Source organism: Myodes glareolus, chromosome 6, assembly GCF_982192425.1.
Source record: "Myodes glareolus chromosome 6, mMyoGla1.1, whole genome shotgun sequence".
NCBI lineage: Eukaryota > Metazoa > Chordata > Mammalia > Rodentia > Cricetidae > Myodes > Myodes glareolus.
Genome location: NC_142031.1, coordinates 8,974,208 through 8,988,053, shown reverse-complemented (window position 1 = coordinate 8,988,053; position 13,846 = coordinate 8,974,208). Strand labels below are relative to the sequence as shown.

Below are 13,846 nucleotides of genomic sequence, written 5' to 3'. Positions count from 1 at the left end.
AACCAGATAAGTGAGGCCCAAAGGTTAAAAAGCCTCAAATAAGTCACAACTCTCTGCTCCACTAGATGGCGCTGTGTCTAAGGTTCCCGCTATACTAGAGACCTGGAGGTGAACGGGGGACATGTGGAAAACAGGTCATGCAGGGGTCTCTGGCCACCAGATTAATGAAATGGAGTCTCTCTGACTTCCAGCCCAAGTCCCACCCACCCAGGTCTCACCTCAGGGTTGCTGAAAACCTCCCAGAGATCATTATGCAGGTGGGTGGTCTGGTAGTTATCCAGAGACAGCAGATGGCCAAAGGTATGGCGGTTGGTCAGGAACATGAACACCTCCTACGGAGAGCAGACAGCTGGAAAAGCCTTTCCACCCTGCACACCCTGCACACCCCAGGGAGGGGCAGTGAGCGCTCCACCACCAGGTTCAGGCAGAACAGTGAGTCTCCCAGCACCCAGCACAGCCCCGCCCCCGGGGGGCAATCAGAGAAGGCTTCCTGGAGGACTGAATATAAAAGAAAAGGATTCGCTTGTCCTTTCTTGTTTGCAGCACTGGGGACCTAGAGCCTCAAGCCTGCAGTGCAAGAGCACTGCCAAGGGCTGTGATCCTGACAGGTTGGTCACAGGGAAAAACCTAACCAGGCTGTCACATTAAAACAAATGCATCAGGCCTGGAGAGATGACTCAGTGGATAAAAGCCTGACAGCCCGAGTATGATCCCTGGGACCCGTGTAAAGGTGGAGAGAAAAAACTGACTCCATGAAGATTCCTCATCGTCACATGCATACTGTGGGACATATGTGTACACATGTGTGCATGCGCATGTACACACACACACACACACACACACACACACACACACAAAACAATGGGAAAAAGTTCCACCTTACTAAGTGAGACACTCAGTTTGATCCCAACATTAGAAAATAAATTTACCGTGGGAATCAGGTGTCACGACACACGCTTATCCCAGCACTTAGGGAACAGAAGCAGGAGGATCAGGAGTTCAAAGCCAGTATGATCCTATTTCAAAACAATATACAAAGCCAGGTGGTGGTAGCGCACGCCTTTAATCCCAGCATTCGGGAGACAGAGGCAGGCAGATCTCTGAGTTTGAGGCCAGCCTGGTCTACAGAGAGAGTTCCAGAATAGCCAGGACTACACAGAGAAACCCTGTCTTGAAAATCAAAAAACAAGGGCTGGAGAGATGGCTCAGAGGGTAAGAGCATTGCTTGCTCTTCCAAGTTCCTGAGTTCAATTCCCAGCAACCATATAGTGGCTCACAACCATCTGTAATGAGGTCTGGTGCCCTCTTCTGGCCTGCAGGCATACATGAAAGGAATGCTGTATACATAATAAATAAATAAATATTTTAAAAAAAAAGAAAAAAGAAAATCAAAAAACAAAACAAAACAACAACAACAGAAAAAAAATACACACACCAAAACCATGAAAATGATGTGACAGTCTCTTGGACAAACTTCTCAGGCTACACTGAGGCACGGAGTTTAGTCTACTTTAGGCTGTATCAAAATTATATATAAACTGGATATGGCGGCACACATCTGTAATCCCAGAATTTGGGAGACTGAGGCAGGAGGATCAGGAGTTCAGGTCTATTACAGGTTAAAGGTTCTATCTTGAAACATCAACAAAACAAACAAAAGAGACACGGACAGTGCAACAACCGGCCCCTGATCCCTGCAGACTTGAGGGACAGCCTCACACCCAGTGCCCAGAGGGCCCTGCTGGCCCCTCAGTAGCTCCTGGGCCTACGGTGATGAGCCAGCCCAGTGTGCTGGTCAAGGCTGGAGGACACACCCCTGGAACCAGGACCTCCCAAGAGCCCCACTGACCTGCTGCCGGACGTTGGCACAAAAACTCATGTCGGCATCCAGCTTGCTGTAGTGGAACAGGTCTGCGTGCTTCAGCTCGGCCCGCAGGGCACTGCCCTTGATCAGGTAGACGTTTGAGATGTAAGGCACGTTCCAGACACCGCTGCAGGAGAGAAGAAATGACAGGGTCACAGTCTAGCAGGAAGGCTCACAGCCTGGGAGCCTGGAGCCCGGAAGAAAAGGTTCTATCAAAAATATAAATAACCTGGTGTGGACACACACATCTATACTCCCAGAACTTGTGGCCGGGGGCGGGCGTTCATCTGAGGGTGCTAATCTGGATTTTTCTGTTTTTATTTTATTTCACATACATGCATATGTGTGTGTATGTGTGTGTGTGTGTGTGTGTGTGTGTGTGTGTGTGTTTGAGTTACAGGGCATGAGAGGAGATCAGAGAACAACTTTTGGGAGCTAATTCTCTTCTTCCACCATGTGTGTCTCTGGGACCAAACTCAGGTTGTCAAACTTGGCAACAGGTGCTCTTACTCACTGAGCCATCTTGCCAGAGCTAATCTGTCTTTTTCACTTTGTTTTGTTTCAGTGCTGGGGACCAAACCCAGGGTCTTGCAAACTTTCTACTCCTGAGTCAAATCCTAAACTCAACAGCGCTAATCTCCTCTTCCCATCCTGGGTATGGGAGCCTACAATAACGTTTAGGACTTCTGTGTGTCTGACTCTGGCCCTCTTTGCTTGAGGTTCAGTAGCGACTTGAGGGCAACCACAACAGGAATGCAGGGGGAGGAGGCACCACAAACCCAGGAGAAGAGATGAAGGTAACGGGTACTCACACACGCCGCCCCTGCACAATGTCCACGTAGTCCTCAGAGCGGGCGTAGTAGCCATCTGCACTCAGTGCCCCCCAGAAATTAGACCAGAGCCTCCCATGGCGGGTCATGAGCGGCGCGAGGACATTCCTGAGTAGGGGACAGACCATACTAAGGATGGGGAAGGGGAGGGTCCAGCAACCTGGGATTTGCATCCTGGGATCTCTAGACTTGTCACTGGGACAAGGCAGGCCCGGCTCATCAGAAACCTCATTCCTCCTATGCTAGGGACAGATTCAGGAAGGAGCCATTCTATCAGCCTTGGAGTTGTCAGGCTGGGAGGCCCAGGAAGATGGGAAGAAAGCCAAGGGTCTGCCACTTTGCTCGGGGGTCCACCCACAGTCTTACTTGTTTTGCTCAATCAGGAGCCGCAGGGTGTCCGGCTCAGTCAGGGCCACATCAGCATCCACGCTGAAGTAGTAGGTGCAAGTCTGGTCCTGGCGGCACAGGTCTCTGTGAGAGGAAAAGGGGTGAAGGCGAGAGGAAGGGAGAGGTCATCACGACATCTCAGGCTGGTCCCAGAGCTTCCCCAGAAGATACCACATCTGTCATTATAGTTTGGCAAAGGACCTTAGATATTTTAACTCATGCAAACACAGATGCTGCCTGAGACCTCAAAGGTCCCCCACAACTTCAATACCCAAATCCCAGGCTTCTTAGCTCTCGGATCAATGACTTGGCCGTGGCAAAGGTTTGATCTGGGGGAAGCGCAGCTCACCAGATGGGGCTCAACCAACCCTGCCTGTCTTGAGAACAGCTGGGCAACTAGTACCGATGGAAGCTGGGGGAATTCATCAGTGGCAGAGTGCTTGCTGGCACAGATGAGGTCCTGGGTTTATTGACAGCACCCCACAAATAATAAGCTGGGTGGTGGTGGTGCACACCTTTAATTCCAGCACTCAGGAGGCAGAAGCAGGCGGATCTCTGAGTATGAGGCCAACCTGGTCTATAGAGTGAGTTCCAGGGCAGCCAGGGCTACACTGAGAAATCCTTTCTTGTATACTCACTCCAAATAATATAATAATAATAATTTTTTAAAAACACGCAGCTGGGTGTGAAATGCACACCTGTATCACAGCACTGGGACAAGAGAGTCTGAAGTTTAAGGTCAGCTTTGTATACACAGTGAGCTCAAGGCCAGAATGGGCTACGTGGGGTCCTGCCTCAAAATGTCAAAAACCTCCTAAAAATGTACCTTTTGTGTCAGGCGTGGTAGTGCATGCCTTTAATCTCAGCACTCAGGAGGGAGGCAGAAGCAGGCACATCTCTGTGAGTTCAAAGCCAGCCTGGTCTACAAAGTGAGTTCCAGGACAGCCAGAGATATACAGAGAAACCCTGTCTCGAAAAAACAAAAACAAAAAAAAAGTCCCTTTTGTTCAACTAGTCAGAAAATGACAGTTCCTGACCCGAAGCTCCCCGCTGCCAGTTTTGTTCCACACAGAAGCTAAGAATTGCCCTCTGTTCTTAAATCACTAGGAAAGGGGGAAAAAAAAAACATCAAAAGAAAATTATGCTTTCCTGTGAGGAAGCCAAACTTCAGTATCCCAAAATAAAATCTTTCTGGAACACAATCTCACTCATTCATTATACATGAGTGGCCATCTTTATGTTACAAGGGCAGACAGCTCAGCAAGGGCGATGGAGCCCACCTACCTGACTGGCAGAGCTGAGAGCTATCCAGTTATTTTAGGGATGTCTGCCAGCCACAGATTAAGACAGAGGAATTCTTTTTTTGTTTGTTCGTTTTTTGGTTTTCGAGACAGAGTTTCTCTGTGTAGCCCTGGCTGTCCTGGAACTCACTCTATAAACCATGCTAGCCTCAAATTTAGAGTTCCACCTGCCTCTGCTGGTATTAAAGGTGTGCACAACCAACACCCAGCGAGACGGGGGAAGTTTTAATCTTTGGAAACAGCCACGTAGCCCAAGATGGCCTTAGGCCATCTATGTAACAAAGAGACAACCTTGAACTCTTGACCCTCTGGCCTGAGATTTCAGGTGTGTGCTACAAGGGTCAGTTTATGTGGAGCTGAGGACCAAACACGTGCTAGGCAATCACTCTACCAATTGAGCTCCATCCCCATCCCTCGACATGGCTTCTTGTATCTTTGTTTGGGGGCTGGTTTATTATTAGCGTGTGAGTACACCACAGCATGCATGCAAGGGTCAGAGGGTGACTCTGAGTCGGATCTATCCTCCCGCAGTCTGGTGGTTGGCCTCTGAAGAGTCGTGTTTTTTTATTTGCTTGTTTTTGAGACCAGGTTTCCCTCTATGTATCCCTGGAGCTTGCACTGTAGGCCAGACTGGCCTCAAACTCAAGAGCTCCACCTGCCTCTGCCTCCTGAGTACTGGAGTCATTGTATTTCTAATGTCTCGGCCAGCCCTGATCTGCTTCTAGCCCTCCAGTCTTTCTCCTTTCCCTAATTTGCGTCCTAAGTCCACATGACACTGTCCAGGAGCCCCCAAGTTGTCCTGACAGAGTCTAGTTCATTTCACAGGAAAGCCCTGGAACCCAGACAGGAACAGAACTATGCTGGAGACCACAGAGCCTTCTGAATATCCATCCCGCTGCTCCCAATGCCACGGCCCATCCGCCACCACCATCCACGAAGAGACTCCTATGCCTGACTCACGCGCCCATGTTCCTGGCGTCGGCGTTGGCCATGCGCATCTCAGGACCCACCAGCTTCACGGACTGGTACTCACTGCCATGCTCCGCCAGGAACCTCTCTACCTCGAGCTTGTGGTGCTGTTCCTGAAGGTGGGAAGGCGAGGAGCAGATGAGGGTCAGGTCCCGGGAAACAGCAGCCCGGTCGCTCGCCGGAGCGAGCTCTGGCACAGATGCTGTCTCTGGCACACTCCTGCCACCTGCATCTCTGAAGGGACTCTAGCCAGCCCAAGCATGACAAACACGACTCTGGCAGGCTTTGACCTTCTCCCCAGTTCTCTCTGCCTTGCTAAAAACCCTTAGATTACATTCCTAAACCTATTCCCTTATCTGGCCACTTCCTCCTCCTGAGTCTGACTGCCAATATCCAGCTACCAAGGTATTGAAGTGCAGCAATCAAAAGCCCCTTTGGCTCACCTAATTAACATGCCCATTAAAATGAAACACCTCATCATAACACAGGGCTTCCCCCTTTACCTTTATAAGCTGTCACTGGCCTATGAGCCACATCTGTCTCCTCTCTATCCAGAGGCAGTCCTTTGTCCCCCTCCAAGACAAACACCCAGTCCTTTTTCCCTTGTTCACTTTCCCCTTCTCCCTCATCCTGTATCTCTGTCTTTGTCCCTTATCCCCGCCTTCTGTCCCTCTGGGGCAAATAAATCTCCTTTGTGCTAAGAACTTGCTCTTGGGGTGTCCTGAGCCAGTTCCATTCCCTTCAATCTGTCAGGTGCCCTTTTCTGGTGATCCCTTCACGCTCATCTTCCCTGGCCAGGCCTCGCCCCACAGGTCTCTTTCCAGCTCTGTCATCATGATAGCTCCTCCTCCCAAGGACCCTACATCCAGAAGATGTTTGGGATGTGGTGTTAACTCATGTACCGGGAGATGGGAATGCATATACAACAGTCTGCATCTGCCCCACCTGTCCCCACCCCCTGGACATGGAAAGAACAGGATTTTTAGTTCTAAACCTAAGAGGGACGCCCCAGCTACTGACACTGTGGTGCCACATCATCATCTACAAATGGCATCCAGGGATGCATGTGGCCTGATCTATCACAGGTTAGAGTCAACCGGTAGACCAACATCAGCTCTGCTCTGAAGAGCTTATGACCGACAACAGGGCCCTGCTTCTGTCTCTGCTTTAGGGAAAGCTGTCTCCTCCCTCAGGTCACTGGGATCAGGCAGTAAGTCAGAGCCAGCACACAGCAGGTCCTCATGTGTGTGACTATTCTCTTTCTACCCACAGTGGCAGTTCACGTTCACGCAGGGAAGCTGTGAGCCACATGAGGGCAGATCCCACTGCCTAAATGTCTGTAGGGCCTGCTGTGCACAGGAGGTGAATGTGAGGAAGCCAGGCAGGGAGCCAAGCTGAGTGGGAGACTGTGGGTCCCTGGGATGGGACATCTTGTTGCAGCTGGACAGTATACAGGGGAGACACAGACAAGACAGCCAAGTGGGACTCAGAGCCGACAAAGGGCCCCATAGACTGGGTAAGATCTGGCCAAAGACACAGCAAAGCAGAGGAGGCCAGGTTTTTCCTAGCCAGGAGAGTGCTGAACCACCAGGCCTGCTTCCCACAGAGCTCAGGGCTCAGGGCTTGTACCCATTTTCCCTGAAGGAGCTAAAGCAATAGAAACCAACTTGACTTTCACCAGATCAAACCTGCAAGCATTAAGGAGACAGGAGACAAAAATGACAAAAGTCAAGGTGTGGTGGGTTGAACAAGAATGGCCCCTACAGGCTCAGATGCTTGAATACTTGGCCCTGGTTGGTGGAACTGTTTGGGAAGGATCAGGAGGTGTGGCTTTGTTGGAGGAGGTGTGTCACTGGGGGTGGGCTTTGAGGTTTCAAAAGCTTTCTGCCATCCCTAATGCGCTCTCTCTCTCTCTCTCTCTCTCTCTCTCTCTCTCTCTCTCTCTCCTTCCTGCTCATGATTCTAGATGTGAGCTCTTGACTGTTCCTGCCACCACGCCTTTGATCCACTATCGTGGATGCTAATCTTCTGGAACCATAAGCCCAATCACAGTTTCTTTTATAAATTGCTTTGATCATGGTTTTTGTCAAGCAGATAGGTAATTAAGACACAAGGGTGTCACTGTGTGCTGCTTGTGAGAGGGGCAGCCCTTTTCCTGACTGGTATGGATAAAACCTAGGGATTTGGGATTGGAGAGACTGACTGTTCAGTCACTAAGAGTGCTTTCTGAGTCTGAGCATGGTGGTGCACACCTTTAATCCCAGCATGGGGGAGGCAGAGGCAGATAGATCTCTGAGTTCGAGGCCAGGCTGATCTACACAGTAAGTTCCAAGACAGCCATGGCTGCACAGAGAGCCCCTGCCTCAAAAAAAAAAAAACAAAACAAAAACAAAAAACAAAAAAAAACAAAAACAAAAACAAAAAAAAACCCACCAAAATAGGTAGATAGACAGACAGACAGACAGACAAATAGTGAGTGCTTGCTGCTCTTCCAGAAGACCTGAGCTTGGGTCCCAGCACCCACGTCAGACAGCTCACAGCCATCTGCAATCCAGCTTCAGGGAATCCAACACCCTCATCTGGCCTCCATGGGTACCTACACTGATGTGAACACGCACACATAATTTTAAAAATTAAAATATTTGGAACCCAGAGTCCACACACACACTGGGCAAGTATACGATAGCTAAGTTACACCCTTAACACTTTATGAAATTTTGTTATGGGAGAGGGACAGGCTGGCCTCTAACTGCAAACCTCACACCTCGGCCTCCTCAGTAGCTAGGCAGTTCCTCCCACCCCTTACTCTTCTATGCACTCCACAGGTCAACTTGTTTAACCCCTGCAACAGTTCAGTGCGATTACCTCAATTCCAACCTCGATCTCACAAGTAAGGAAAGAGGAGCAGAGAGTTTAAGGCTGGTGCCCCAGTCACACAGCCAAGGACCACTGCTGGGATTTAAGCACAGGTCTGACCCAGGCAGCCTAGTGATCTGGGGACACAGCCCACTGGCCACTTCCATTCAGTCCAGACTCGGTGGGATCCTCAGAAGTCTTAGGCCAGCTCACAAGGCTGGGCCCTTGAGTCAAGCCCCACACACCACCTTCGACTCACGTGGTTGTGAATGAAGAGTCGAATCTGTTTCTGGGGGTATCGCAAGCGCAGCAGCCGCAAGAAAAACAGGGACAGGAATGGCGTGGGCTGCTCAATGAACACACCGACCAGGACAGTGGGCAGAGCTTCATCCTGCAGAGGGAAGGACGGAAGAGGAGTCAAGAAGGGTCTCGCCACTGTCTGCCACCAAGTCCTGACTGCAGCCCAAGGAAACCTGAGGTGGAGGCCCATGGCCTCAGTAAGCTAGATGCTTGAGTTGCACAGCATCAATGCAGGCCATGCAGGTGTGGGGCTGGCAGGACACATGGTGAGGCCTGCCTAGAGCCAGTTCCCAGGCTCTAACAAGGACCAGTGGAGAGCATGATACCAGATCCTGGCTGGTGTGGTGCTCAAGCTAAGCCATAAAGGGCGACAAATGCTCACAGCATAGGAAGAGGCTAGGGGAGGATAAGGGGCTAGCGAGAAGAAAACAGACTCGGACATCCGGAAGGAAGCTGGAGCCTGCGTGGTCTGGAGGAGCTTCCTGGAGGAGGCACTTGGGTGGCCCCAGAGACAGAGAATAACCTCTTTACCTCTCGCCAATGCGCCACTCCGCTTGGGGTCACCTCCCCTTCTCCCCACCTCGTGGGACTGTTCTCAACTCAACCCAGGCCTGGACTCACCCTAATGCCCTTGAGGCTACGTAGGCCCTCATCGCACACGGTGCAGCCTGTCTCGAAGGTCCAGAATCGAGGAATGTAGTTGCCCAGGTAGTTCAGCTGCAGCTGGTGGAAGTCAAATGCAGTAGTGAGGGCCCAGTCAGCCACACCCCCAAACTAGCCAATTCCCTCTCCTCTCTGTCTGCCATCTTTCAGGGTCTTGGGGTGGGGGGTGCTCCATCACCCAGAAGAGCACCTGGCTGCTGGAGCTTACAGAAACGCAGATTCCTAGGGACTGGGCCTCACAGGATTTCAGGTTGGGCAGAACCAAGACAAGCTTTTTTTTTTTAACTTGGTGGGGGGCAGGGGTGGGCAGAGTCTCAGGTAGTACAGGCTGGCCTTGAACTCACCAGGTAGCCAAGAATAATTTTAAATTCCTGATCCTCCTGCCTCTACCTCCTAAATTCAGAGATTATAGGTGTGCACTACCATGCCTGCCTTATGTGGTCCCTGGTGACCAATTCCAGATCCTCAGGCAGGCTAGGGGCAAGCCCTCTACCAGCTGAGTAACACCTCCAGCCCAAGATCTGCATTTTCCCTCGGGGTCTCTTTCCTCTCCCGCCCACAGGCTTCTAAGGCTGGTGACTGACCACCAGTCCTCCAGGACCACTTAACTAAGGTCTGCTGTCCCCAGCCACCATCTGCCCCAACCTCTTCCACAATGCCACGAATGCAGCAACTCTATTTGTGGCAGACTGGTCTCCAGTGCAGGTATCCAATACATGTTCATTCAGTGAATAAGTGACTGCCATATTGGACCAGCATAAGATGATTCTGGAACCTTCCTCAAGACCTAGATGGGGACAGCGGCCTCTTACGGATCCTATGATTCAGCAGGGATGGACAAGTCACCATGGTCACCACAGTGGAGAAACAGAACACCAGGCCAAGCTTGTATCAGAGGACCCCAAACAGTGGCACTAGCCCCAGGGCGCAGTCACAAGAGAAGCAGAATTGGGACTCTGGCTTCCTCCCACGCCCCCCCACGGTTGGACCCCTCCCTACCTTGGTGGGCCCATTGCCATGGATAACCACCGGAAGTGTGTCATAGGCCAGATTCCGAGCTCGCACGTGGCCCATTTCAAACTTGAGTACGACTTCATCTGGGGATTAGAAAACAGACCCACACAGTGGCAGAGGGGCCAGGGCTGGGGACTCACAGGCTGTGGCTCTGCGAAGTCACGTCACCCGTTTTTCGGGACAGGGGACAGGGTTTCTCTTTGTAGCTCTGGCTGTCCTGGAATTAGCTCTGTAGACCAGGCTGTAGACCAGGCCTCAACCTCACAGAGATCCACCTGCCTCTGCCTCACGAGTGCTGGGATTAAAGGTGTACACCATCAGTCTCCCCATTTTAAATTCCTTCTTTTTGAAGATTTCTTTTTATTTGCGTGTGTGTGTGTGTGTGTGTGTGTGTGTGTGTGTGTGATGCCCAAGGAGGCCAGACAGCCAGCGCTACAGGTGGTTGTGAGCCTGACATGGGTACTGGGAACTGAACTCCCATCTCTTGGAAGATTTCCTGGCCACTTTAAAAATTACATTTAGCCAGGCATGATGGCCCGTGCCTTTAATCCTAGCAGGCAGATCTCTGAGTTCAGGGCCTGTTTGGCCTGAAGAGTGAGTTCTAAGACAACAAGGGCTACACAAAGAAACCCTGTCTCAAAACAAAAAGAAAAGCTGTATTGATTAATTTAGTGTTGGGGGTGTACATGTGGAGGTAAGAGAACAACTTGCCAAGGTCGGTTCTCTCTTTCAACCATGTGGGTTCTGGGGCTCCAACTCGGGTCTTCAGGCTTGGCAGCAAGCGCCTTTACCCACTGAGCCCTCTCACCAGCCTTAAAATCCCTTCTTCGTGGGGTAAATGTGCGGTTGGCAAACATTCACACAGAGGCATGGAAGGAACACAGGGGCAACAGCGACCCCTGTCTTTTGTGTGGTGGGTGACCCATTAGAGCCACGAGTGGGATGGAGGAGGAGCAGCAAAGACTAGAACATCCCAGCTTCAGACACAGGGGCAGTACTGAGAGCGGTGTGTATGATATATGTGGTCAATTAGGAAGACCTATAGCAGAGCAAAGTCATCTCCAGCCTTGGGTCCAAGGAGAAGGGGTCCCTTGTACTGGCACGGCATGCAAGGTGGGGCCGAGGGCCAGCTGCCTGTGGTGGCTATCCCTGCAGTCTCCTAAGCTGAACAGCTGTCCTCCTCCCTCCTTCTGAGAGACACAACTTTGCCCCCATGACATCTGGAGGGTCTCTGGGATCCGGGCAGAAGGCTGACATGGGCTCAGTGCAATGGCCGAGCAGGAGCCACTTGGTTTTTCCTCTCTGGTTCCAGCCCTGCCAGGAATCCTCAAGTCCTTCCACCTAAGCCCCACTTCCTCCTCAGGTTTCACCCCCTTCCCTTGCAGGCCCCACCCCCTTGCCAGTGCTACAGCTCACCCAAGGCTCCATCCAGGTTCTGGAAGATTCGGCAGCGGTGGTCCAGGCTGATATTGATTTGCTCCTGCAGGAAGGAGGGCCTGAGCTGCAGCAGGGACAGGCCCCAGCCAAGACCAGGTCCCCAGCACACCCAGCATCGGGATCCTGTCCCCCACACTGGCTCAGCCTGCTACATCCTGGCTCTACTCAGAGAGCCAGGAAATCTCAAGGCCGGAAAGAAGCTAAGGAAGCAGCTGGTTCAGCCATAAAAACGACAGCTATGTGACAGCACACGCTAAGGCGTGATGTTCCTATGTGTCAGTCTCCAGTCCTGAGCTCCTATGCATGTGCATGAATCTGATCATCACAACATTCCTGAGAGAAATGCTAACGGTATGTTTTTTTACTCCATAATACATTAATTTTTGGTTTCTGAGACAGGATCATAGAATGTTCAGGCTGGTTTTGAGTTACGTAGCCGAGGTGGCCTCAAATTCACAATCCTCCAGTCTCCCACACGCTGAGATTACAGAAACACCACCAGGTATAGCTTTTTAAAAAAATGTTTTATTTTTTTCTTATGTATATGCGTGTTTTGCCTGCATGTATATGTAAGTGTGCTACGTGCATGTGCCCACAGAAACCAAGAGGGCAGCAGATCCCTGGAACTAGAACTACAGACAATTTTGAGCCACCACGTGGGTGCCAGGAACAGAAGCCTGGTCCTCTGCCAACAGCAGCAAGTGTTTTTAACCACTAAGCCATCTCTCCAGCCACATACATTTACTTACTTTGCACATGTTTATGTTTGTGTGACCGTATGTGCCGTACTGCATGTATGGAGGCCAGAGGACAATTTGCGGAAGTTTGTTTTCTACCATGTGGGTCCGGGAGACTAAACTAAGTCACTATGCTTGGCAATAAGCATCTTTACCCACTGACCACGACACAGGCCCTTGGCTTTGCTTTAACCCACCCAACCACACTGCACCCATCACTCTAGAACTGTAAGCAATGACCATATTATATAAAAGCCCCCAAGTCTATGACAGTTTGTCACAACAGCCCAAATGGACAGAGGCACTAACCCAGTGGCTCGGACCCCAAAGGACTGTCCTCAGTTCAGCGTGGCTAGCGTGATCCAGGGTCAGGAGTCCCCAGCCCACCTACCACCTCTTACCCTCTTCTCTGGGTCCAAGAAGATCTTGGTGTAAAAGAGCTGGTCACTGTCCTGGCCCTCCCACTCGGCCACCAGTTTGCTGAGGTTGGGGGCATAGCCAATGAAACCTGCGGTGGTAGAGGGGACAGAGACAGACATTTAGCCTCCAGCCCCTGGGCTAGTTTCCTCCCCTCCCATTCACCTCCCACCGTAAACCTTCCTTCTTCACTTCTGGCTGAGGGGGAGGTGGGATACACGCTAGCTAAAGCCACCAGCTAAGCTTTCCCAAGATCAACGGAACCCACTGAATTGCACCCACTTAGTGCTAGGCCCCGAGACAGCAGATCTGCAAGAATCCAAGCTTGGAACACCTTTATATAGTCATCTGAGCAACTTAGATCGGAGAAGGGGGAGGCTGGGAAAATGACACAGAGCACTCCAGGGTCTGAGCCTTGACAAGCAGGGGAAGCCCAGAGGAACTCCTGGATAAGCTGAGGGCTGCACAAACAAGAAAGGGAAGAAACATGACCTGACCCCTGGGCTAGGCAACTTCCCTATCCCCGCCCCCGACCATGGCATGTTAGCTCTCTGGGTCAGTGAGACCTTCTGGTAGGGTCTGTGGTTCTACTCTCTGAAAGGACGAGAAAGGGCTGAGGGCTGAAGTGCCAGAGGGGTTACCAGACAAAGACAGAGGGCCAGGCTCAGCACCAGGAGAGGAGGAGGCCCAGAGGGCAGTGGGTGTGCGTCTGAATAGATATAGAGGTTTTTAGTTGTTTTTAAGAAAAGATCTCACATAGCTCTGGCCGGCTTTGCCCTCGTTAACTAACCAAGGAGGACCTTATGATCCTCCTGCCACCATCTCTCCAATTCCAGGAGTGCAGGAGTGTGGCACCGTATCACCTGTGCAGTGCTGGCCATGGAAGCCAGGGTTTCGAGCATGCTGGGCAAGCGTTCTACCAACTGAGCTACACCCCCCAGCCCTGTTTCTTGTTTTTAACTTTTTACACATTTATGCGTGTGTGTGAGAGAAAGTATGTGCACACGAGTTGTGTGTCAAGTGTGTGTGGTGTAAGTGTGTGTGTGTGTGTGTGTCTAAGTCAGAGAACCA

General features: G+C 51.2%; 1 protein-coding gene across 1 annotated transcript in view; it reads right to left on the bottom strand.

The window, feature by feature from the left end:
• The window catches only part of Plod1 (procollagen-lysine,2-oxoglutarate 5-dioxygenase 1), a 34,171-nt gene that overhangs the window by 11,678 nt on the left and 8,647 nt on the right, over window positions 1-13,846 (bottom strand). The window contains exons 5-14 of the mRNA XM_087906893.1: window positions 12,760-12,866; window positions 11,601-11,664; window positions 10,170-10,267; window positions 9,129-9,230; window positions 8,467-8,598; window positions 5,343-5,464; window positions 3,061-3,165; window positions 2,677-2,802; window positions 1,850-1,991; window positions 219-332 (exon numbers count right to left, since the gene is read on the bottom strand). Of these exons, the coding sequence (XP_087763019.1) occupies window positions 219-332; window positions 1,850-1,991; window positions 2,677-2,802; window positions 3,061-3,165; window positions 5,343-5,464; window positions 8,467-8,598; window positions 9,129-9,230; window positions 10,170-10,267; window positions 11,601-11,664; window positions 12,760-12,866 (1,112 nt within the window). The remainder of the gene's footprint in view (window positions 1-218; window positions 333-1,849; window positions 1,992-2,676; window positions 2,803-3,060; window positions 3,166-5,342; window positions 5,465-8,466; window positions 8,599-9,128; window positions 9,231-10,169; window positions 10,268-11,600; window positions 11,665-12,759; window positions 12,867-13,846) is intronic.